General features: G+C 40.3%; 2 protein-coding genes across 2 annotated transcripts; both read right to left on the minus strand.

Moving 5' to 3' along the window:
- Positions 1 to 1,371: 1,371 nt before the first annotated feature.
- On the minus strand, positions 1,372 to 17,939 carry def6c (DEF6 guanine nucleotide exchange factor c). The gene is made up of 12 exons (XM_061714786.1): positions 17,687 to 17,939; positions 15,766 to 15,906; positions 13,647 to 13,829; positions 12,860 to 13,090; positions 11,666 to 11,812; positions 11,456 to 11,564; positions 6,130 to 6,353; positions 5,947 to 6,054; positions 5,570 to 5,736; positions 4,476 to 4,674; positions 4,302 to 4,392; positions 1,372 to 2,071 (listed from the first exon to the last, which is right to left on the minus strand). Exons 1-12 carry the CDS (start codon positions 17,780 to 17,782, stop codon positions 1,857 to 1,859), a joined length of 1,911 nt encoding a protein of 636 aa, XP_061570770.1. The 5' UTR covers positions 17,783 to 17,939; the 3' UTR covers positions 1,372 to 1,856.
- Positions 17,940 to 20,493: 2,554 nt separating this feature from the next.
- On the minus strand, positions 20,494 to 21,636 carry LOC133424419 (tetraspanin-7-like). The gene has a single exon (XM_061715026.1). It carries the CDS (start codon positions 21,634 to 21,636, stop codon positions 20,548 to 20,550), a length of 1,089 nt encoding a protein of 362 aa, XP_061571010.1. The 3' UTR covers positions 20,494 to 20,547.
- Positions 21,637 to 23,985: the final 2,349 nt, after the last annotated feature.

Raw genomic sequence — 23,985 nt, forward strand, 5'->3', positions numbered from 1 at the left:
TGTTGTGGTGATTGGTTCAATACAAAAGAACAAATAATATTAATAGAAAAAATGTACAACATGTTGGTTTTAAAGTGCCTGAGTAATGAGTCTGTACAAAGGTGACCTGGGATGTGCGTTAATGTGACGCATAAGGTCAGAAGTGGGGTCTTTCCGTTAATGTAACGTAGAGTGGGGTGGGGGGACAGTCCGTGGTAGACGGGAGAGAGGGGGGTCCGGGGCCTTGTTGATGAGGCCAGCTGCAGTCGGAGAGGAACTGTTTTTATGGCGTGAGGTTTTGGTCCTGATGGACTGAACCACAGTCCTGAACCACATGGACTGATGAACTGCACCATCACTTTCTTTGGCAGGTTGAACTTCTTCAGCTGTCGCAGGAAGTAAATCCTCTGCTGTGCTTTTTTGATGAGGGAGGTTAAGTTCAGCTCCCACTTGAGGTCCCGGGATATGATGGTCCCCAGGAAGTGGTAAGACTCCACAGTGTCTGCTGGAGAGTCAAACAGGGTGATGGGGGCCGGTGGGGCTGCGTTCCTCCTGTAGTCCACAATCATCTCCACTGTCTTTAGAGCATTTACAATTAATCTTACAATTATTTCAAAATTCAACATTTTTTAAACTATACTATGAATGAATTTAGCATAAATCCGCCTACCAGTCCCCCACCACCCTCCAGGCCAAAGAGCAGGTGACTGGGCCTTTACAGTAACTGGCCCCAAACTCTGGAACGAGCGGCCAATGCACATACGCCTGGCTCCTTCTATGGCTGTTTTTAAATCTCACCTTAAAACTAATTTTTACTCACTAGCATTTAACTTGCCATGATTGTTTTATTCTATTTATGCGTTTTATGTTGTCCTGTTTTGTTTTTATTTTCCTTTCGGTTGTCCAGCACTTTGGTCAGCTGTTGTTTTTAAAGTGCTTTATAAATAAACTTGAACTTGAACTTGAACTTGAAAACCGTTCAAATATGACCATAACAGGACTTTCTTGTTTTCTTGAAACTCTGTCAATGTATCTCAAAGCAATCTCACCATGCATTGCAGCTGCAGGGGTTAAAAAGTCATAAATAATCATAAACAAAGATATCTTTCTCTGGGGTACAAACATAACTTTGTATTTTATATAACCTCAACAAATGAATCAACATAATTACGTAACTATAACTGGCAGCCGCTTGTCAATTTATCGATCGGGCTTGACTGCATCACTGCAGTGTTTTACTGAAATGAGATGCATAACATGGTTTTTTTTATTTGTTACTGGGTCCGATTACAGCAGTGATGCTGCAGAAAAACTACAGTGAAAGTAAGTTTGTACTCCTGATTAATATTTAATTGTAGTAGTGTGAAATAAAAATGAGAAACAACGCACACATTTTATTATCCAGCAGTAAACTTTATTGTACAAGACTGTGAATCTCAGTGAGTCTTAGATGAGTTATAAATATGATGCAAAGCTTTTTTTAGGGGCACTGCGTGGTGTTGGTGGGCGCTGTGGCCTCACTGGTATAAGGTTTTGGTTTCAATCTCAGTTGGAGTCTTACTGTGTGGAGTCTGCACGGCCCCCTGAACACTGGTGTGCCGTCTCCAGCTGTTCCAGCTGTTCCAGCGGTCTCCGTACAAATTAGGCTATCTGGTGATTTTAAATTGATCATGAGCGTCTCCGTGGTCCTGTGATGGGGTGGTGACCTGTCCAGGGTTTAGCACAGAGAGGCTCCAGTTATCCTCTTTCTTACCCTGAACAGGATGAAGCACGTATAGGAAATGGATGGATGGACTTTGCTTTCTATCTTGTAAATATCTTATACCCCACTCTTCTCTTTCTTATCACTCTCAAATATCACCAAGTCACCACGGTGATTAAAAACGTCCATTGGGTTTCCGCTGTGATTCATCCGATTCATCCGACAGGTGAGCGGACCCCATCAGCTCGTCCAGCGCGTCGTGTTCGTCTCCTCGTATCCGACTGTGCTGGTTGCCTCTTATCTTAAACTTTGAAATGAATTCATTGCTGGCCAGCGCTCCTTCCTTTTTGGGACACACGTGTGTTGACATAAGGCGACTTTCCAAACGCTCTACGGTGAAAAAAAAAAAGAAAAAAAAAAGTATTTTAACCACACAGTTTTAAATATGAGAAGAAAACACCCAAATAACAGACACATGTGACCCTGATCTGTATGGAGCCAAATCAAGGCCAAAAGTTTTGCTAATTTGAAAATAAAATTTGAACCTGAAAATTCTTTTTTACAGTTTCAATTTTTTTTTTCAGTATCAGATCTTTTTTTCAGTTTCAGAACTTTTTATTTCAGTTTCAAATCTTTTTTTTCCAGTTTCACATCTTTTTTTTCCAGTTTCACGCCAGATCGGGGCCAAAAGTCTGAAACTGAAAAAAAAATTTAAACTGAAAAAAAAAAGATGTGAAACTGAAAAAAAAGATCTGAAACTGAAATAAAAAGATCTGATACTGAAAAAAAAATTGAAACTGTAAAAAAGAATTTTCAGGTTCAAATTTATTTTCAAATTAGCAAAACTTTTGGCCTTGATTTGGCTCCATAGATCGGGGCCTTTTCTCTGGCACATGTGGCTCTCTTACAGCAAAGGCAAGCAATATCTCTGGCAGATGGGATCCAGAGGTCTGGAGTTGGACCAAACTCTGGGTATGACATGGCTCGGGAGGGCCACATGTAGCCCAGATGTGATATGGTTGGTTCTGACATGGGTTATAGCAAATGTTTGGAGGGCAAAATGTGGTGAAGAGCACAAATCAAGACTAAAAGTGGACTAAAAGACGCCCACAGATGTGGGTCATGTTTGGGCCAAATGTTTTGGGCCGTCAGGGCGAGTCGACCAAGGCAGAAGTTATTCTTTGGAGAGCTACATATTACATATTCTCCTCAACTGTGTGTATTTTAAGGAGCTTTAGGCTCAAGATGCTTTTTTAAAGATCACAAAACAAATCTAAAGAAGTATATGCTTTCATTATGAAATGAAATGTTAAAATCAGCTTACCAGCTTTCACTGAAAAATGTGATTGAAGTATAACTCTTAATTTGTAATCAATTGCATACATTTTTTGTTTTCAGTAACGTGAAAATATCTGACTTTTTTCACTGTATTTACTTGTGTGAAATGAATAGAAGTCTTGTTGTCTTTTCTAATCTTTTTAATTTGTTCATATTTTGCTTAAGTTTTATTCCATTACTCTTTTCAAATTCAAAATACTTTATTAATCCCGAAGGGAAATTAATTAATTCTCATTAAAATGAATACATTTTTTGGTTATTTTTATTATTGATGTTTTGTGTAAGGTCCCACTGAGAAATGGGCTTATCAATAAAATGTATTATTATCATCATTATTATTATTATATGAGCTGCTGACCAGCGAAGCCTGAGTTAAAGTCCTGAAGTGCTACGACTGAAAACTTTACAGTCACCATCATTCAAGATTTCCAGGTATCTATTCCATCATAGGTGAATTGCAGTTTCTTGTATTCACGTAACATAACAAAAAAAATAATTTTAAGCCCTGAAGTGTATGTAAAACCAATAATGCAACCAGTTGCTGAAAGTAGCGGTAAAAGTACATTAATTATTTTGAGGTGCCAACATGGTAAATATATATAATGCTTTCATTTATCTAGCAGCTTTAACTACCATTACTATTATAATGAAGATTTTAAACATGGACAAAATGACAAGTTAGATAAGTATAACACTCCTGAAAAATAAACAGGGAGTTATAATATCTCACAACAAATAGTAAAGTGACAATCCTTTTTCAGATGTCTGTTGGTTCATCGAGGCTCAATTAATCACAGATTTTCCTTTTAAATTTCAGTCAAATGTTCAATGATAACTCAGCAAAAATGTAATATTACAAGATTAAGGATAGACAAAAAAACAAAAACAGATCCTTTGTTTTAAATTTTAATCTTAAAAAACATGTTTTTTTTTGAATGCCTATGATGTTTTAATGAAGTATTTGGCAGCGGCGCAATTAACGACACTCTTGAGGTAAATTAAACCAAATAAACAGACAAAAACAAAAGACAAACCAGCCTTTGTAAAACATTTTACATTTAACCATGAGTGATTTTTTTTATTATCATACTAACCACACTTTTTACTGCATTCTGCTTTTTTAAACATTTAAGGAGGAAAATGTTATGGTTATTATGACGCCCGCAGCAGGCATAGACTCTTCTCCTTACTTTTAATGTCCAACCATATTTATTTTTTTATTCATAATTTTCACTTAACCCGTAGTCTTGCAGGGAGGATTCAATCAAAAGTGATACTGCACCTGCAGGACTGATGGGCGTCATGAGGCGGTTCAGCTGGACGTTCCAGTGCCGTACGTGCTGGCTGGCACTCCTCAGCCTCTCCTGCATCTCCTGGGAATTCAACCAGCAGCGTCATCAGTGTTCGCGTCGGAAAATAACTGAATATATTGCGCTGCACGTGCGGTCTTTCCCACCTCGAGGTGCCGGTGGCTCCGCTGGCGCGACACCTGCAAATTCTGGAGCTCCTGGGAAGCCGAGTAGAGGGCCGAGGGGGCGTCCTTGTCCACCTTGCAGTCTGAGGCTTCGTGTGCAGGACTCAGTCTCTGCAAGACCCTCTGCTGCTCCTGCAGGAGCATAAACTGCCTCTTCTTCTCCTCTTCAGCTTCCAACAACCTTAGGAGGTGAAATATAAAATATAACAGTGTGCAAGATGTGTGAGTTTGTGAGAAGTTCGGTGCATGATCAAAGTAGCCCACCAGTTAATCTGTTAGATATCTAGTCGCTGCAGAGTAGGAATGGGCGATATTTTACCGTTCATGACATACCGTCAAAAAAATTCCCCACGGTAAGAATTTGTCATCTCGCAGTAAAAACGATAAATTCCCATTGATGACGTTTTTGTGTAACAAACATGGCGGAAGGCGGATCTGAGAGCGAGGAGCTCGTTGTTAAACGAAGCTCCAGCTCCAGCTCTGGAAATGGTTTGGATTTAAAAAGAGTGACGAGGAGCAAACATCATCTATTATGTGCAGAGTCTGCAAAAAACAGTGAGTGCAAAGGATGGCTTTTATTTATTTGTACTGTTTCTTTATTTATCAGGTTGGATTTTTTTCTACTTTGTGATTTTATAAGCTAAGAAAACTTGAAGGACAATGGTACTTTTGCTGTTTGCACTGTTATCCTACTGTTTAAGCCATACAGTTTGAATAAATGTTGAATCTGTTCTTACATTTCAAACTTGTTTCATTTGAGTCATTACAGTTTTGCAGTACAGGTGTACTCATTTAATTGGTTTTTATTAATTCAATTTAATTGGTGTAGTTTAGTAGCATTGAGTATTCTTTTAGAGCAGTGATTTGGGGGCTCCAAAGACTGAATGTGGTGATGGATTTATAGTTAAAAAGATAGAGTTGAATTGGTATTTTTTTTATCGTCATTTTTATCTTTATCGGGATAAATGCCAGAAATTATCGTGATAGATTTTTTAGTCCATACCGCCCATCCCTACTGCAGAAAGATAGTTTTCCCTCCAAAAATAGTAAAAGAGATCTTGCTAAAGTACAGTTACCCCTCCAGCTCCTGTCTGGCCCGCTCCTCCTCCATCCGAGCCTGGATCTCTATGTTCAAAGCAACTTCTAGTTTCTCCTGAGTCAGCTCCAACTCATGGATCTTCTTCTTCTGCAGCTCAGCTCTCCTTTCCTTCTCGTCCATCTCGGCCTGCATGCTGTCTCTCAGCTGGACACACACACACACACACACACACAAAACTGACTTATACCCCAGTCACCTTTCCGGGAAGAACGTAACCATTTCTCCACTCTGTTAAAGGTTAAGACTGAGTTTTATAATGCCAACGTTTTGAAATCAGAGTCAATGAGATGGACACTGAAATGTTTTTCAGAAGAACTATAAATAAGTGTTGTCATCTGGCAAAGGTTTCCTCACCATCTCGGCCTCTCTTAGCTGTCTCTCCAGCTCCATCTGCACCTCCCTCTGTTTCCTCCTCTCTCTCTCCTCCGCCTCTCTTCGCCGACTTTCCATTTCCCGTGCGTGCTGCGAAAACACGGGTTTGTGGGTAAACACCATGGCTGCAATCATTGCCAGTGAGTGCGAAAATGACAAACCTACCTGAATGATGTTTTCAATCTCTAAATCCTGTTTTTCCTTCTCCAGCTTGTCCATCTCTTGGACGCTGCAGTCGTCTGATTGGCTGCTGCGGCTGCTGTTGCTGCTGCGGGCGCTGCGGCTGCGCTCTCGGACACTCTGCTCCCGCTGGATCCGTCTCCTCAGCTTGAGCTCGTGGTGGTGGGAGGACTTCCCCTCACTCTGAAGACGGAGCGCTGTTTGAATAGCTGAGGGGTCCACAAAAGCACAAACATATCGATACATGTTGTATTTCTGTGAGTAAAAGAGTTAGATGTTGGTTAGCTTTCATTAAGTTTGAGAGAGGTTTAAGTTAAAACTTTACTATTTTTATCAAAGCAAGCTAATCATTGTTACTGAGTTCAGCTGTGATCAGTTTATCATCTATAAATATTTCAGGCGACCACAGAACTTTCTGTTAAACACAGTCGCAGCAGTCGGGACTGTTTTAAGCATCCAACCCAATCGAGACACCTGCTCCACCCAAGCGTTTCTCTTATAGTGGACTACACTACCTGTATTTCCTATATGCAGTACTCGAGTTGTAAAAAAAAAAAAAAATCTGGGGGGGTGGTGGATTTTATTTTATGGGGACAGATAATTTGTGCTGATTACAAATCATATAATATATTACAAATAATAGCACTGACCAAAACACCTGCAGAAATACTGCAGGAATGACATAGCAGCAGTTAAATGCAGCCTTCTGTAAGCTTTAAATATCCACTGGGCTTACATCAAATACATCAAAACACAAAAATAAAAAACTGTTTTCTGAACTTATCAATACGACTCTGTCCTTCAGTAAAATGGATCACTGCAAAAACTCAAAACCTTAACAAGAATATTTGTCTTATTTCTAGTTAAAATGTCTAATTTTAGTAAAAAAAAAAATCACATTACACTTAAAACAAGACTCATCACTGGCAAAAACAACAATTTTCACCTGTTTCAAGTAGATTTTCACTTAAATTTAAGTAGAAAAATCTGCCAGTGGAGCAAGATTGTTTTGCTTGTAATAAGAAGATAAATATTGTCCCACTGGCAGATTTTTCTACTTATTTCAAGTGAAAATTTACTTGAAACAGGTGAAAATTGTCAAATAAGTTATTTTTCTGGTGATGACTAAATGTTGAAATAGCAGTAAAACCACATTCATTGATGAAATGACATAAGGGATGGAAAGGGGGGATGGCAGTTTTACAGGGGGGATGATTTTGACTGTTTTTATTTCAGGGGGGGTGCCATCCCCCCTCATCCCCCCTCAACTCCAGTACTGGCTGTGGTCCTTGTGCAGGGAGTCCGGGTTCAGCTCCTGGCCCGTGACTCTTTACTGCATGTCTTCCCCCTCTCTCTGCCTCAAAACAGTCAATAAAGTGCAACAAAAATCTAAAAAAAAACAATAATCTAAAAAAAAAAAAAAAAAACACAAAAAAAGGAAGCTTCTGTAACTGCACCGCTCTGTCTTTAGACTCTGTGGTTTCACCTGGAGGTAAAAATGCTCGACCTCAACTGCTGTGACTTCAAAAAGTGTCACATGGGCGTTTTTCGTGTGATATTGGACAGATTTGCTCAGTGATTAGAGTGCAACTTTTTCATTTACAAGGTTTAAGTCAGGTAAAAGCCTGCTTTCCCTCTAAAGACCTGGGGAGAGCTACTTTGTTACCTGTCGATGAGATAATTACGCCCTCTATTTTGGGATGGCTCAGTTGTGGCTTCCTGATTCTTTTCGTCAGAGAAGAATATTTAGGTTTTTAAATACCTGACATGTTTCGGCGATTATTTCCACCTTCATCAGAGTCACCAAGATACTGATGAAAGTGGAATTAATCGCTGAAACATGTCAGGTATTTGAAAACCTAAATATTCTTGTCAGACGAAAAGAATCAGCAAGTTAAGTTGTGGCTTCGTCGTTTATAAACTGTTACCCAGATCCAAACTGAAAATCAGAAGCGATAGAGCTTTTTCTGTTGAATTGTTGTCCTTACATTTTTGGTAGACACTGTTGTCTGTTTTTATACTTTTATTTTTGTTTTATTAGATATATTTTCTCCTTTTATTGATGATTTTGGGGGATTTTTAATGTGCTTTAGCACTTTGGCCAACCGAGGTTGTTTTAAATGTGTTTTAAACATGACTCTCGGGAAGAGGCAAGCAGGATGGCTGTAGTTTGGGTTGTTGTCTCTAAGTTAAAGACATTTCAGTTTGAATAAGCTGAACCTGTCCTTGCTGTGATGCGATCGTCACATTCAACGTGAGCTGCAGCTGGGGTTTAAGCCCTGGCGCCCCCAAATGCCATATAAGAACATAAGCATGAGATTAGCCTGGGTTTAAGGGGTTAACTCACAATCTAGCAGTTAAGGTGTTTTGTTAAAGTGTGGATAAGTTAGCCACATGCTAACTGGTGGAGCTAACTCTTGAAATTCAGACTATAGCAACATAAAAGTACAATCTCTAAGGCTTCAAGTTTATTAGATTTTAGATTTAAAGGTATAGTCTGTATTCAAAAACATTTATTGTTATACTGGGTGAAATGGTCCTTTCATCCTGAGAGTAGCGAGTGAATAATGTGTTCAGAAAAAGGAAAGAAAAACATCCGACCTCTCTGACAGCTTTAATCCTGTAAAAACTCTGACCAATCTGTTTTTTGTGCACCGAATGGCACGGATTGGTCAGAGGACCAGAGGATTGGCAGGGGGGAAAGAACCAATCAGATCCCTTCATTTTAAGTCCCGCCCACGCCCCCCTCTGTCCCATGCGCGCACTCGTCACGTCGAATGTAACGGCTCGCCCTGCTAAAAAGGCTAAAAAAAGAGTGCGATTCTGCGGCGCAGGTTGTCTGTTACTGGGGTCTGCTACGGCCCGTGGGGTCCGTGGGGATGGAGGCGTCTCCATCCCGGCGAGGGCGGAGAGCGCCGGTGCGGGTGGTGGTGGGCTGCGGTGCCGTGCAGGCTCTGGAGCCACGGCTACGCCATAGGGCTACGCCGTAAGGTACGCCGTTGCCTACGCCGTAGGTTACGCGGCGACGCGCACCATTCTGCGTTGGTGTAACGCGGAACCATAAATCAGCCTTCAGTGTGTGCTCTGTGTGCTGTTCTGAACAATTCTCTTATCTGTTGTGCTCATTTTGCTGGGACGTCGGGTCCCTCCGCCAAGACACAACTTTTGTGGTATTTGTGGAATTGTCATTGTTGTGTCTAAAAATGATGCGCACCCATCCACCCTGCCCACCCAATCAGAAACGGTACAGATATTCTGTGATATTTTTTTATATTTATAAAAAAATAAAATTATAAAAAAATAAAAGATCCCCTTAACTTTGATTGGGTGGGCAGGACGCACGTTTGGGTGGGCACAGCCCACCCCTGCCCCCCCCTAAAACCGGCCTCGCTTACAAGTGAATGAGACATGGGGTAGTTTTGTTGAAAATGTGCTGTCCAAAATGTCCTGGAAAACTCAAGTCCTGCAAATGCGCGTTCCCCAAAGTTTGTGGGGACGGAGCGCTGACGGGAGGGGGAGGAGGGGGCGGGGCTTAGAGGAGGTGCCACTTGCTAGCTCTCCAACATTACAGACTATACTTTAACTTTACAAACAATGGATCTCACCGAGGACTGTGGAAACACTTGAAGGTCAGTAGCTCAAAAAGTAGCCTTACTCCTGTTAGGATTTTATGAAATTGTTTAAAGGTTTGAAGGGTTTTTCTATAATATTCTACAGTGGTTGTTGCTCTCAGGGCAGGATCACCTCCTGGTCTTTATGACTAGACTGTTAAGACTGTTTAGCTGAGTTTTCTTCTTTGGGTGAAGACAACAAATAGAAACAGATGTTTTAAAACTGATGGGTCCCATCCTGTTTTTCTTAAAGTTTTAGTTGTCTTAGATCTTTTTTGGGTTAACACCTCAAGTAGGAAGCAATAAACAGAGATATAATGCTGAAGGTGTGACATGTTTGGGTGTCACGTACAAAACACCTCCTTTTTCAGTATAAATAGGGCTGGATCGATGACCACCGTGGGCATTTCTCTCCTACCTCTGTGGTTTGAGAAAAGTGTACCTCCGTCTGGAAAATATTGTGCATGATATAATAAAGCTTGTATTAACATTTGATTGTGTTCACTGGTTTTCTTATGGAGCACCAGACAAATAACACACAGATCCTTCCCCCCGAAGCATATTCTCACACAATCTTAACGAATGTTATCGCTAGTTTGCTTACACCATAGTGGGTTCAACAAGGAAGTGTTTCAATAAACACAAAAGAATAGCAGATCCTGATATGAAAGTTTAGTTGGTGTTGCAGTTAAACAGCTCTGATAAAATGAATGCATTTTAATTTCACAGTCCTGTTTATTTCAGTAGACTGAATAGCTGGAGTGCTGCATTCAATGGTGCAATAATATTTCCATTAAAGCAGTTTAAATAGTTCACGGGGAGGATGTGAGGAGTTTCTTGTGATAGTCAGGGCCCTATTTCTGCAGGGGGTCTGGAATATTTCCTGGACATAGGAATGTCACACTCCAATGACCTTTTATGCTTTCCTCTCGTCAGTACTGGAGTTGAGGGGGGAAATTAAAACGGTCCAAATCATCCCCGCTGTAAAACTGCCATCCTGCATTTCCATCCCTTATGTCATTTCATCAATGAATGTGGTTTTACTGCTATTTCAAAATTTAGAGTCATCACCAGAAAAATAACACCAGATAAATAAAATAACTTATTTGACAATTTTCACCTGTTTCAAGTAAATTTTCACTTGAAAATCACTTGATTTATCTTCTCATTACAAGCAAAAAGATCTGGCAGATTTTTCTACTTATTTTAAGTGAAAATCTACTTGAAACAGGTGAAAATTGTTGTGATGAGTCTTGTTTTAAGTGTAATGAGATTTTTTTTACTAAAATTAGACATTTTAACTAGAAATAAGACAAATATTCTTGTTAAGATTGTGAGTTTTTGCAGTGATCCATTTTACTTATCCTGTGAAGGACAGAGTCATATTGATAAGTTCAGAAAAGTGTTTTTTATTGTTGTGTTTTGATGTATTTGATGTAAGCCCAGTGGATATTTAAAGTTTACAGAAGGCTGCATTTAACTGCTGCTATGTCATTCCTGCAGTATTTTGCAGGTGTTTTGGTCAGTGCTATTATTTGTATTATATTATATTATTTGTAATCAGCACAAGTTATCTGTCCCCATATGATAAAATCCACCATCCCCCCTGATTTTTTTTTTACAACTCGAGTACTGCCTCTAGTGCACATTTTAGCCTGGGATGGCAACGTTCATTCTTACATCCATACACACCCACACACCTTGAGTCCACTCCACCTTCTGCCGCTGGTCAGACGCGCTCATCTCGTAGGTTTTGCTGTGAGTTTTCACACAGAACAAACAGCGCTTGCCCTCCCGGTCTGGAATGGTCTGAAAAAGAAGGAGGAAGCCGTCACACAGCTGCCCAGCAGACCAGCATAAGCCCCAATCTGGGTGAACCACAGTCCCGTCCAAACTGTTTCCTCACCAACCTCTATGACACAGTTCTTATCCAACTGGATTTCCCCTCTCTTGTCCTTTAAGTCCTCGCTGACGTAGTAAGCCATGGAGGAGGGCTTCAGCACGAACCAGCGCTCCGTCCAGTTCCTGCGCACATGCCCCTTCTTCCACATGTAACCCTGGGAAACAAGGACCAAACTGAAGATCAGACAAAGATAAAAACGTCACGAGTGCAGATAAACCGGCCGACAGGACATGAAATGACCAGTGTTGGGGTAGTTACTCAAAAAAAGTAATCCATTACATATTACTAGTTACTTTTTTTTTTTAAAGTAATCCCTTACACTACTTAGTTACTGATTGCTGAAAGCAACTAGTTACATTACTAGTTACATTACTTTTGGATTACTCCACAATATCACCTGAGCTGCAACATAACTCGATTTCCAATGAACAACATATACAGGACTGTCTCAGAAAATTAGAATATTGTGATTTTCTGTAATGCAATTACAAAAACAAAAATGTCATTCTGGATTCATTACAAATCAACTGAAATATTGCAAGCCTTTTATTATTTTAATATTGTTGATCATGGCTTACAGCTTAAGAAAACTCAAATATCCTATCTAAAAAAATGTGAATATTCTGGGAATCTTAATCTTAAACTGTAAGCCATAATCAGCAATATTAAAATAATAAAAGGCTTGCAATATTTCAGTTGATTTGTAATGAATCCAGAATGTATGACATTTTTGTTTTTTTAATTGCATTACAGAAAATAAATAACTTTATCACAATATTCAAATTTTCTGACAGTCCTGTAGTTGGAAACTTATTACTGCAGTGCCCAGATCAGCACAAATGTGTATTCGTAGTCCCGTAAAATCACGTAAAATCACGTAAAATCACGTAAAATCACGTAAAATCCCGTAAAATCACATAAAATCACGTAAAATCACGTTAAGTCAGACAAGTGTTGCGCAACGCGTGAAGACGCATGAAAGGCAAGTTTGATTTTCTTTTCTGTTCTCCCGTTCTACATTTAGCTGAAAAGCTTAAAGTAACTAAAGTAACGTAATGTTTTTTGTCTTAGAGTAACTATAACGCGATTACCCAAATTACAACTGTAACGCGGTACATTACTGCGTTACTGGCGAAGGTAATCTCGTTACAGTAACGCGATACTTTGTACCGCGTTACACCCAACACTGGAAATGACTCACCCTGTTGAGGACGTTGTGATACATCTCCAGAAACACCTCGTCCAGAGCCAGGCTGAAGGCCTCGGCGCTGATGACCCTCAGCAGCTGCCCAGAGGTCATGTGCTCCAGGAAGGACCACACAGACATGCCCTCTTCCTGCACTGCGGCCTCCTGGGAGATTAGGTCTTCCAAGGGCTTCCCGTCCCACTCTTGGTTCATCGCCGTGGAGATCTTCTTGAGGAGATACTCCACCTTAAAAGGGTTTCAAATATTTGCAGAAAAACTTCACAAAAACAGAAACACAAAGATAAAATACTGATGTGTAGCCTAAGCCGGACTGTTGGACTGACAATGTGCTGATGTGTTGCACACTTATTCATGTTTGACGGAGCAAACTACAGGGCTCATTCTACAGAATAAGTTATTTTTGTCTCCAGCGGTACAGGAAACCAAGAGCATTATGGGGGAAGTAGAGGAAGGAAGAGCCTCATTAACTGACTTACTTGCACTTGATTTTTTTTTTCTGTCATGAAAAAATGTAAAACCGTCTTACTTTGACAGAAGCTGTTTTTGTTTGCAAAATAACACTTGATCTCGACATTATTTCTTAGGCTGCTTTGTTCCTCTGGCTGCATAAATTCAACTTTTCTCGCTAATGTCACCAGATTAAAATGTGATCGCTGTGTTTTTGCCATATTTTATCAACACGTTTACATTTTTCTCAGTAAAATTCCTGCAAAGGTTTTCTCAGAAATCTCCATTTCCTTTTTCATTTTTTAAACCCTCCTCCCTCGTCAGTGTCTTTCACCTCCTCTGCGATCATCACCAGTGGGTAGCGGTCCTCAGACAAGAGGTTGAACAAGCAGAAGAGCTTGAAGCAGGCTCTCTCCGACAGCAGCGATCCCTGCGGCACGCCCTTGAAGTTCTTCTTCTTGGTCATCATCCAGCACAGATCGTCAAACTTCTCTTTGTCAAACATCCCCTCTTTCACCTGGAAATGCATAACAACACTCCAGCTGACTCAACTTGAAATTACACAAGTTATTTTTATATTGGCTGGTGTGAAAGATCGCCAAACCAGCGGGGATTAGGTCTTTATGCTTCCTCAAAGCCAGATTTATGGAAAGCTGCTTAATAAAAGATGCCACGTCAGCAATAATGTCTGCATCACATTTAAGAAATACGACCGAGAGTGCAGACTTTTTCAAGTAAGAATGTAAAACCACCAACCAAGTCATTAAATATCAGTAAAACTGGTATTCTGAAGCAACAGTGTTGAAACTGAACACTCAGAAAAGATTTGAAAAAATACAAAGCAAGTATAACTTAAAAGGAACAGAGATTTTTAAAAAACCAAGATGCAGGACAAAATTGATGGAACGTTGTGTTTCTGTGAAAGGAATCAGTTTATGGAACAATCTGAATAAAGAAAACAAAGAATACAAATCAAACATTACATTCAAAAGAACAGTTAAAGCCTTTATGTTAAGTAAATATAATGAAATATGTTAGTTAAGTTTGATTGACATACCCATAGACAGCGATAATTTTATCTTATTTTATTTTAGTTTTTTATTTACTTAGTTGTTTTTTATTTTATTTTTAATTTATGTTATTTGTGAATTTATTTCTTGGAAAAAGGATTACCGGTAGATAAGATTCTTCTTCCTTCTGCTCCCTTTTCATTCACAATGTACGAACATTTGTATTTATATTGAATTGTTTGTTTTATTTTTTGAATGAAATAAAGAATACAATTACATTAAAATGAAACTCAAACTTAAAGTACAAAGAATATATTAGAGAGTTTACTTATTTAAGACATGGGCACAGTTCATAAGCAGCCCAGACACAGACTGGAGACAATAATCAATCATTAATAAAATATGTAGAAGGCCCAGTTTACTGTGATTTTGAATTAAGTGATGCTTTTAGCCGGGTATAGAAAATGGTTGGATGGCTAGAAAACGATGCTACTCTGAAGGAGGTTTCCTTTCATGGAAGCAGCGCGGTTGGCTGGTATTTCAAGATAAACAAAAGGACATCTGTATTTAGATATGTGGGTTAGACATCAGCGGACACCGTCAGAAAGTCTCATCAGATATGCAAAAAAAGACATTTTGTCGGCATATTTTAGGTGAAGTTCTTAGAGGGGAGGCTCATTCCAGATGAACACAAAGTTTTTTGTCAGTGATGACTTTCATACTACGACAGAAATGATTCCGTCCAGGACGACAAAACCCCACCGGTAATAAATATTTATTTCCTTTAGATTAATCTCCCTCGGTATCACAGTAACTCTTGCTCTCAGGCGTCATGTTTTATCTGTGTTTTTATTTCTATCTATAAACCAGGAATTAACATAAGATTTAAAAAAAATAAATGAAAACAAGACAAAACTATGTTACCAAAGTCTTCACTTGGAGGTTAAATTTTCTCTTAAAGAAACATGTTTGATATCCACGGACTCATCACTACTTTAAATTAGTATTAAAAAGTTAAACATTCAAATGTATCATCACTTTTGCTCAAAAAGTGGATACGTTTCAGCTCATGGTAACATTTTAAGCAGCCTCTAACTATGTAAGCATGTTATAAACAGTTTTAATATATTTATTTACTTGGAACTGAATAATAAGAGGTATAATAAATAGTGATACTGCTGTGTTGCTGTGTGTGTTATAAGATGCTAAGTGACTCTTTAAATGCCATAAATATTGAAAGAAAAAAAGAAAAAAGAAGGTATTTTTCTGGTTATGATGTGTTCATGCTCTTTTTGTCCATTAAACATGATCCCATGGTGTGTCAGGTAACCCACAAACAGCTAATATGAAACCAGCAGACAGTCTTAAACGTGGCCTTTCTTCATCTACATCTACAGATGGACACCACATACAAACATGGGAAAGCTGAAGAAAAAGCCGTACCTTATCCAGGATGTATTTGTTGAGGTAGGGCATGTAGCCGTGATTGGACACCGGCCCATCGTCGTCGTCCTGGAAGTGTTGCTCCAGGGCAACGGGGTCATGTGGGATGTTCAGCACAGTGTACAGGTTGTGAGAAAGCACCTGAAGAAGAAACACAGACCCAAATCTGACACTTTTAGAGTCTAGACCACATGTGTCAAACTCAAGGCCCCCATGTCATTTTATGTGGCCCGCATGGCCTTGCCACCTGTCCCTCAAAATACAGAATTGTTACGAAATTGGGAATTAAAAGTTGCGTTCCGTATTGAACCAATATGGAACGCAGTTGATTCCGTATTTCACAATTTTCCCATGCAAGTGTTGGCGAGCGAAAAAAAGGGACATCCCCAAAACGTCTAAAATGCATAGAAATTTGCATTTTTTTAAAAACTTAATTAAAATATAATAAAATGTAATTCAAGCAAGAAGAAGAACAGTTAAAGCGTGTGTAATTGAATGATTTTGCTTGCATTTTGTTTTGTGTTTATCATTTTCAGAACATGATCAATCGATAGTAGAGAGAGAATCCACTTGTTCAAGGACAGGCAGCGTCTCCTCATCAAAAACTAACCAAAAACTTGACCAATATAGTTGTGAACTGAGTCAACCTTTATTTTGGTATTTTTAGTTGATTAGATATTATTTATGTGTAGTTGCTGTTGTAATTATTTCATGTTTGCAGGTGTTATGTGTGTATGCAGACAAATTGTTGTTATCAAACCATCAGTTGGGTGCAAGGCAGTGTGCAGCCTTTTTTTGTAAAATGTAACACGTCATACATGTTCCTTGCAGCTCAGTTTTGTTATTTTTTCTTTATTCACTTGGACAGTTTGATCCTTCATTAATGGAGTTATGTGCGTTTTGATAAGCCGACACAATTTAAAAAGATTTATGTTGCAACTGTAATTGTCACTTGAATAAGTTATAATAAATAATGAGTTATTTAAAATTAAATAGTTACATTTATTTTACATTACATTCGATTACATTTAGTTACATTTGTAAGTTACATCTGGCCCTTTGAGGACAGCTATCATGCTGATGTGGCCCTCGTGAAAATGAGTTTGAGACCTCTGGTCTAGACGTACAAAGGTCAAGGCTTGCATTCTGGGGTAGGTATCTGCACCCTCCCTTGTTTCTTCATATACCCACAAACACCCACGCAAACAGAGGCGGCTTGTCCTCAGTGGCTATAAACATGTCAGGACAGCTGTCTACTATTTCCCTGGATTCCTCTAAGCAACAGGGGCATGTAAAGACTGGATGGAAATGCAAGTAAACAGGCAAAAATAAAACGTCTGAGGGGGAGATGAGATGAGAGAATAAGAGAGATGCTGTATTTTACTTTAAAAAACCCCAATAATAGTGTAAAGTCAGTATTTGTTTTCTAAGCCACAGGAAAGGGTTGAACTTTGAGCTTCAGCATGAAACTGTTCCCAAACCTGTCCCTACATGTGAGCCGCTTATGTTTGAAGGGGTTTGAAGTGTTTTTACAATTTGGGCTCGGGGATCAAATATTTAAAACACTTGTGGGCTGTTGGTTCTTAACTTTTCCAGCTTTTTGCAGAGCCACAGAAGAATCTAAGTACATTCAAACAACAAAACTGATTCTACTGATTTATCTGCAGCCAAAAAAACATGATCAACATCCTGTAATGAAGCAAAGATTTTTCATATATACATATATATATATATATATATATATATATATATATATATATATATATATATATATATATATATATATATATATATATATATATATGAAAAAGTGTGAGAGCTGTGTGAAGTAAAGCGTTTTCAGTCTGTATCTCTCCTGGGACGCAGCTCAGTCTCGGCTTCCTGATCTTGAAAAAATGTCCCACAAACTTCCCCCGCTTACCTTTAACTGTGATTTGGAGACCTTTCCGCACCTCTCGACGTCCAGCGACGTGAAAGCGTACCAGACCGACTTGAGGAGCTCGGATTTTAAGTCCATTTTTGGAGAGCGCCGTGCGCGCAGCAGCTACATTTCCGAGCACCGGTCCGGTGCGCAGCGCCTTTTGCGCAGCGACGGTTCGAGCGGTGGCGACGAGAAGAACTGCCAAATGCAATGTGGGACAAAAGCACAAACTACTGCTGTGCAAACCCGAGAGAGAAACCCAAAGCAGCGAGATGCCGGGCAGGGCAGACTTAGGGGAGGCGGGGAGGAGAGGAGGAGAGATAAACCCTGGAGGTTCACACGCTCCTCCTCAGCAAACACATTTTTCACAGTTCAAACAAACGAGTCAAGCATGTGAAACTTCTCCCAGACATTCTTTCACAAAAACAACCTGAATGCATGTTAACAGGATGGATTAAATCTGTTCAAATCCAGGAGTTTAACATCCAAGGCTAACAGGATGGATTAAATCTGTTCAAATCCAGGAGTTTAACATCCAAGGTTTAAGACATTTATCCAGTCAGCAGGATGCCGCCTAAATTCCTAAAAAGGCAAATCAAAAGGCACATAAGAGGTCCAGTTATCAGATTGAGGACGCTGGCAGAGACACACCCGTCCAGCCTAGGCCTAGTTTAACTGAGTACGTCCAAATTTCACAATTTGGAGTCATTTGAAGCCCCTTTTGGTACTAACATTGAGAGCATTAGGTGCTGTGCTGGCCACAAAATAGTTTCCAAGCCCACGCACAAAACCCCACGTGGTTTCCCCGACTGCAGATATTCAGATATCTCTCAGAGTGTGATGAAAGCAGCAGTGGGGATGTTGCCTACAGCTCAGGAAAAATAGGTCAAACGTCACACAGTGTCATCAGACAGAGAGCATATGTAGGCTAATCAATGGCACAAAGCTGTGGTCCTCATTGTTTGGAGGCCACAGCTTGAAGCTGATGTCTCCACACATGATCATATGTAGGTTTTAACATTAATTTATGTGTTAAACATGAGAAAACTTCATTTTAGAGTTTCATTAACTAATAAATGGTCCGTCGACGCTGTTAATCACGCTCAACCGAGCCCAAGCTGCTTCAAACGACGTCCTTCAAGGGCAGATCTAATCACTGTCTCAGGTGGAAGCTAGAATTGAGATATAATTCAGTCAGCCATAACTCAGAAGCACCTGGCCAGAGGTCTTCGTGGGGATTGATTTCTCTCAGTAAAGACAGTTTACCACTTTGGCTCGCTTCCAGTGTGGCTATTCATAGTTTAAAGACATAAAGCTGCTTCCAGAGCTCTTTAAAAATGCAGACAGGATATTGAAATCTGCCAATTTTTGCTAAAATAACATAAACACACTCGCCGTGCTTCAGAAGATGTTTATTAAAGATACTTTTTATTACCAATCCTTTGCTCCACATCGTATTTTGTTTTTGATGTTTGCAACCATAAAACGCTGCGTTTATAGTGTATTACAGGGATGCAGTTGGCTGTTTGTGCATTTACTGTAATGTCCTCAAGGGCAGTGGACCTTGACCTTTCCAGACCCAATGTGAGATCAATATCCTGTAATGAAGCAAAGATTTTTCATTCATAGTCGACAGATGAAGTTTACAATCTCAGTCATGCTGTTGACAACAATTACAATAGATTATACATCACAGAATGTGCACTTTGTGTTATAAATTACAGGGGTAATATTAAAGCCTAATTCAAATGGGGTGGGGGGTATGATGGTGTAGGAGGATGGACTTTTAAAAAAATCACAAATGCAAAACCATATACAAGCTTGTGTGTCACACTCAAAGAAATGTGCGTACTTGTTCAAGCACAGATCAAACAATTGATAACTAGATGATCTCAAAGAGGAAAAAAACAAGTGAAACCCTGGTTAATGCTGATCTGATCTGCAGACTTGAACCTCATGCTCGTAGTGCGCTGCACGTGATCTGGGCCATGCAACGCAGCTCAACTTAAATGTGAACGAATGCTTTGAGCCACCTAAGGACACGTTGACGTCTAGCTGTCTACAAGCGGCCACGATCTCTACGCAGTGAAGACTACTGCCATATGATGAGCATGATATACCAAAAAGTGATCAATTAGTTCTTTTCAAGAGCACCAAACTGGACAATGGATGTTTCTCTTTTTGTTTTTTTTCATGGGAAGACCAAATCATCTCACTGGTATCCATCCATCCATCATCTGTACACACTTTTCCTGTTTACAGTCACGGGGGGACACTATACATAGACAAGGATATTTGAATCATGCCGAAACAGGAAGAGGTTGTTTTTTTTTTGTTCTTACTTATATACAACTGGCACCCAGTCTTGTAAAACCTAGTTTTCAATGTTGAACGTTAGAAACAGGTGACGGTTTACGTTCACTTGGAATCTAAGAGACGTTGTCCGACACAACGGAGTATGATACAGCTGCAAAGTTGGGGGCTTAATTTAATATATAACAGAATAATGACCCATTTCCTGCCAGCAGAATAATTAAGTCCAAACGCGTCATGAATGAATGAGAGCCCAGAAAACACCCAGATACACCGACCCAAACCCGGTTCAACCTCCAGAAAACATCAAGAAGTTTTATGTAGGCAGTTCTTAATTCGTAATCTTTCACCGTTTTTCCCAATGGTTGAGTTGGGTTTTATTTTCTGAAGTCTCGGGACTTAAAGGATTTCATTCTGCACCGTAAGTCAAATGGGCCGAATGCCCGTCTTTGCAGCTCTATTACACTCAGTCACTTATTCCAGATCTCTTTTCTTCAACAAATAGGTCAAAGCCTGGCGTACCTAGGCTACATCTCTAGACGGGTTTTCTAATGTGCCACTACACGTCCATGCTGCCTGGGTGCCAGCTTGTTGGCCAGTAGACACGCGAGGGCGATGCCTCCGATCTGCGTGAAGGCCAACCCCAGCACGGTGGCGGCAATGTGAAACACGTTGTCGTTGACCAAGCTGAAGACTTTGCGGAAGCAGCCGTGTGGATGGATCCCCGCCGCCACCACTCCGTCGATGTCGTCCGACAGGAGCGGCCGGTTCCTGCAGCCCTTCCGCCTCACGCAGCAGCTGTCCGGCAGGGACACCGAGGTGCCGTTGTCCATGGGGAGGAAGGTCATGTGCTGGATGGCCCAGTCCGAAGTGAGCCAGTCGCGCCAACCCTCCGCCCCGCAACACTCCAAGGCCCTCTGCAGGCTGTCTAGAGCGTCGGCACGGCCCTCGTCCTCCGTGTAGCCTGCCACCGCCCGCTGCAGGCCGCTGCGAAATCCTCCCGCAATGTCTTCGCGGTAGAAGAGGCCCGAGAGTCCGGCCGCCAAGCCGGCCACCAGGGCGGCGAGCTGAAAGAACCCGTACGCCCTCAGGACGCAGGGCAGGTTGGCGGCCACCCCGAGACATCCCAGAAACCCCCATGCGGTGACGGCGGCGCCCGTGGCCAGGAGGATGAGCGGAGCGTTGGGGTAGCGGTTGGCCGACAGGGTCATGTAGTCCGCCAGGGAGATCTGAGCCCAGACGCCCAGGGTGAAGATGGCCAAGCCCGCTGCCCAGAAGAGGCAGCTGAAGGCGAGGAGGCCGAACCGTAGTAGGTGCATGACTCCCACCGGGCGACAGCAGGGTGGGACGGCACCCACAGGTGGGGGGGCAGGGGGCGCCAGGGAGGCCTCGGAGCAGACGGACAGGGACAGACGCTGGTGCTGCTGGTGGAGCTGCTCTTCGTGGTCCCGGTAGGGCGACAGCAGGTAGCCGGGGATGGCAGAGGGTCGCCGAGGAAGAGGAGGAGGAGTGAGCAGGTTGACGCGCCGCGGAGAGGACAGGCGTCGCACGGTCAGATGCTCCTGCTCCCAGTCCAGAGCTCGTCTGCTGGGACTTGGACGTGCCGAGAGCGGGTCGTAAGGCAGTGCGGAGCTCATGATCCCAGCCTGGGCTTTATCTACTCCCCTTCTCCCTCTTCTACACACTCCCCCCTTTGTCTTCCCTCCTCCGTTAGAGGTTTCGCTCCCCGTCGTCCCGCAACACACACTCCTTCTCCCTCTTCTTTATGACTGGTTATTAATCCGCCACCAGGAACACCAATGCCAACCGGGCCGTAAATCACAATAACGGTCCGCGCGTTGCGTTATCTGCATCCACAGCCGCCTTATTTATCCGTTTATTTTGAGTGTCGTTTCCACCTGCATGGCCACCAACGCTGCGACTCCTTCCACTGATGGTGGCATCCCGACATCTGTCTGGTCACCGCTGCTCCTCGCTCCAGTCAGGTGATTGCAGATGGAGAATCCACCAATGCACACCCCCTCTCGGCGAGGAGGCGGCATCCCTTTGAGTTGCAGTTTTCTGTTTCTTTTCAGTTGTTAAGTAAATGAGAGAAGAAGAAAATTTACGGTGCCACTTCTATGGTGGCCCCGAGGTGCTAAAACACTAACAAACAGACAAAAACAATGTCAGACCAAACCCAACAACTAAAAAGGAAAATAAAGGAAAAATAACTCACAGAGAAAGGAAAGCTCCTGGAAACAGCTATCACCATATTTGTGGTGTATTTGAACATTTATAGCCTTCAACTATTATTCTTTAGTTATACATCCAATGAACGCCTCGATTGATTTGCAAGATAATCTAAACTCTGATAGTGGATTTAGGGCATTTATATTAACAATATGGTCAGTTATGAACAAATGATAACAGGCATTTTTCAAAGCAAATCATGTTATGAGTTTTTTTTTTGTTTTCATAGAGGTGAAAAAACAATTACAAAACTGAAAAGGGAGTGTTTTTAAATTCTCTCTCTCTCATTATATATATATATATATATATATATATATATATATATATATATATATATATATATATATATATATATATTTATATATATATATATATATATATATATATATATATATATATATATATATATATATATATATATAAATATATATATATATATATATATATATATATATATATATATATATATATATATATATATATATATATATATACACACAATTCTGATAACTTATAACTTACATTTTTAGTTTAGTTTAAAAATGTAAGTTATGAGTTATGATATATATTCAGTACTCGAGTTGTAAAACGCTTTAAATATCCACTGGGCTTACATCAAATACATCAAAACACAACAATTAAAAAACAGTTTTCTGAACTTATCAATATGCCTCTGTCCTTCACAGGATAAGTAAAATGGATCACTGCAAAAACTCAAAATAAGAATATTTGTCCTATTTCTAGTTAAAATGTCTTTTTAGTAAAGAAATCTTATTACACTCAGAACAAGACTCACCACTGGAAAAAACAACAATTTTCACCTGTTTCAAGTAGATTTTCACTTGAAATAAGTAGAACAATCTGCCAGTGGAACAAGATTTTTTTGCTTGTAATAAGAAGATAAATCTTGTTCCACTGGCAGATTTGTTCTACTTATTTCAAGTGAAAATTTACTTGAAACAGGTGAAAATTGTCAAATAAGTTAATTTTCTGGTGATGAATCTAAATGTTGAAATAGCAGTAAAACCACATTCATTGATGAAATGACATAAGGGATGGAAAGGGGGGATGGCAGTTTTACAGGGGGGATGATTTTGACCGTTTTTATTTCAGGGGGGATGCCACCCCCCTCATACCCCCTCAACTCGAGTACTGTATATATTGAAATAGAAAACACTCCCAATTCAGTCTTTCAACAGTTTAATTATTTTTGCACATCTATGAACACATTAGATAATTGTATTTATCTTTTGTATTTAAAAAAAAATGATAATCTATTTTTTTTTATTGTTTTGATTCTTGGGGTGGTGCAGAGATCTCAGGAAAACATGTCTAAAATATGCAACATCAAGCATCAAAGGGTTAAACTTGGTAGATAATGATTATTCACATGAATTAATACATAACTGATTTATTTTAGATCAGTTATGAGCACTTTATGGTTTTTTTTGGAGGGGGGGTATATGATAACATCTTTAAACTCCTTTAATTCTCCTACAACATTATTTTTGTTATAATTCTTAGATGTCTCCTAATGAGAGTTAGGATTTGACTAATAACCTTATTAAATGGTTGAAAAATAACAAATAAATGAAGAAACAAAGAATATCTGTGGGTCATGTCCAATAAATGGACCCGAGCCTTCAGTCGGCGTAGTGATCGTTTTTATAACCTTAGCTCCTCTGTCACTGACGTCTTCACGGTTCAAAATGCAATCGAACCACAAGACGAGCTAAAAATAAAAAGGCAATTTC

This window comes from Cololabis saira, chromosome 23 (assembly GCF_033807715.1).
Source record: "Cololabis saira isolate AMF1-May2022 chromosome 23, fColSai1.1, whole genome shotgun sequence".
NCBI classification, from domain to species: domain Eukaryota; kingdom Metazoa; phylum Chordata; class Actinopteri; order Beloniformes; family Belonidae; genus Cololabis; species Cololabis saira.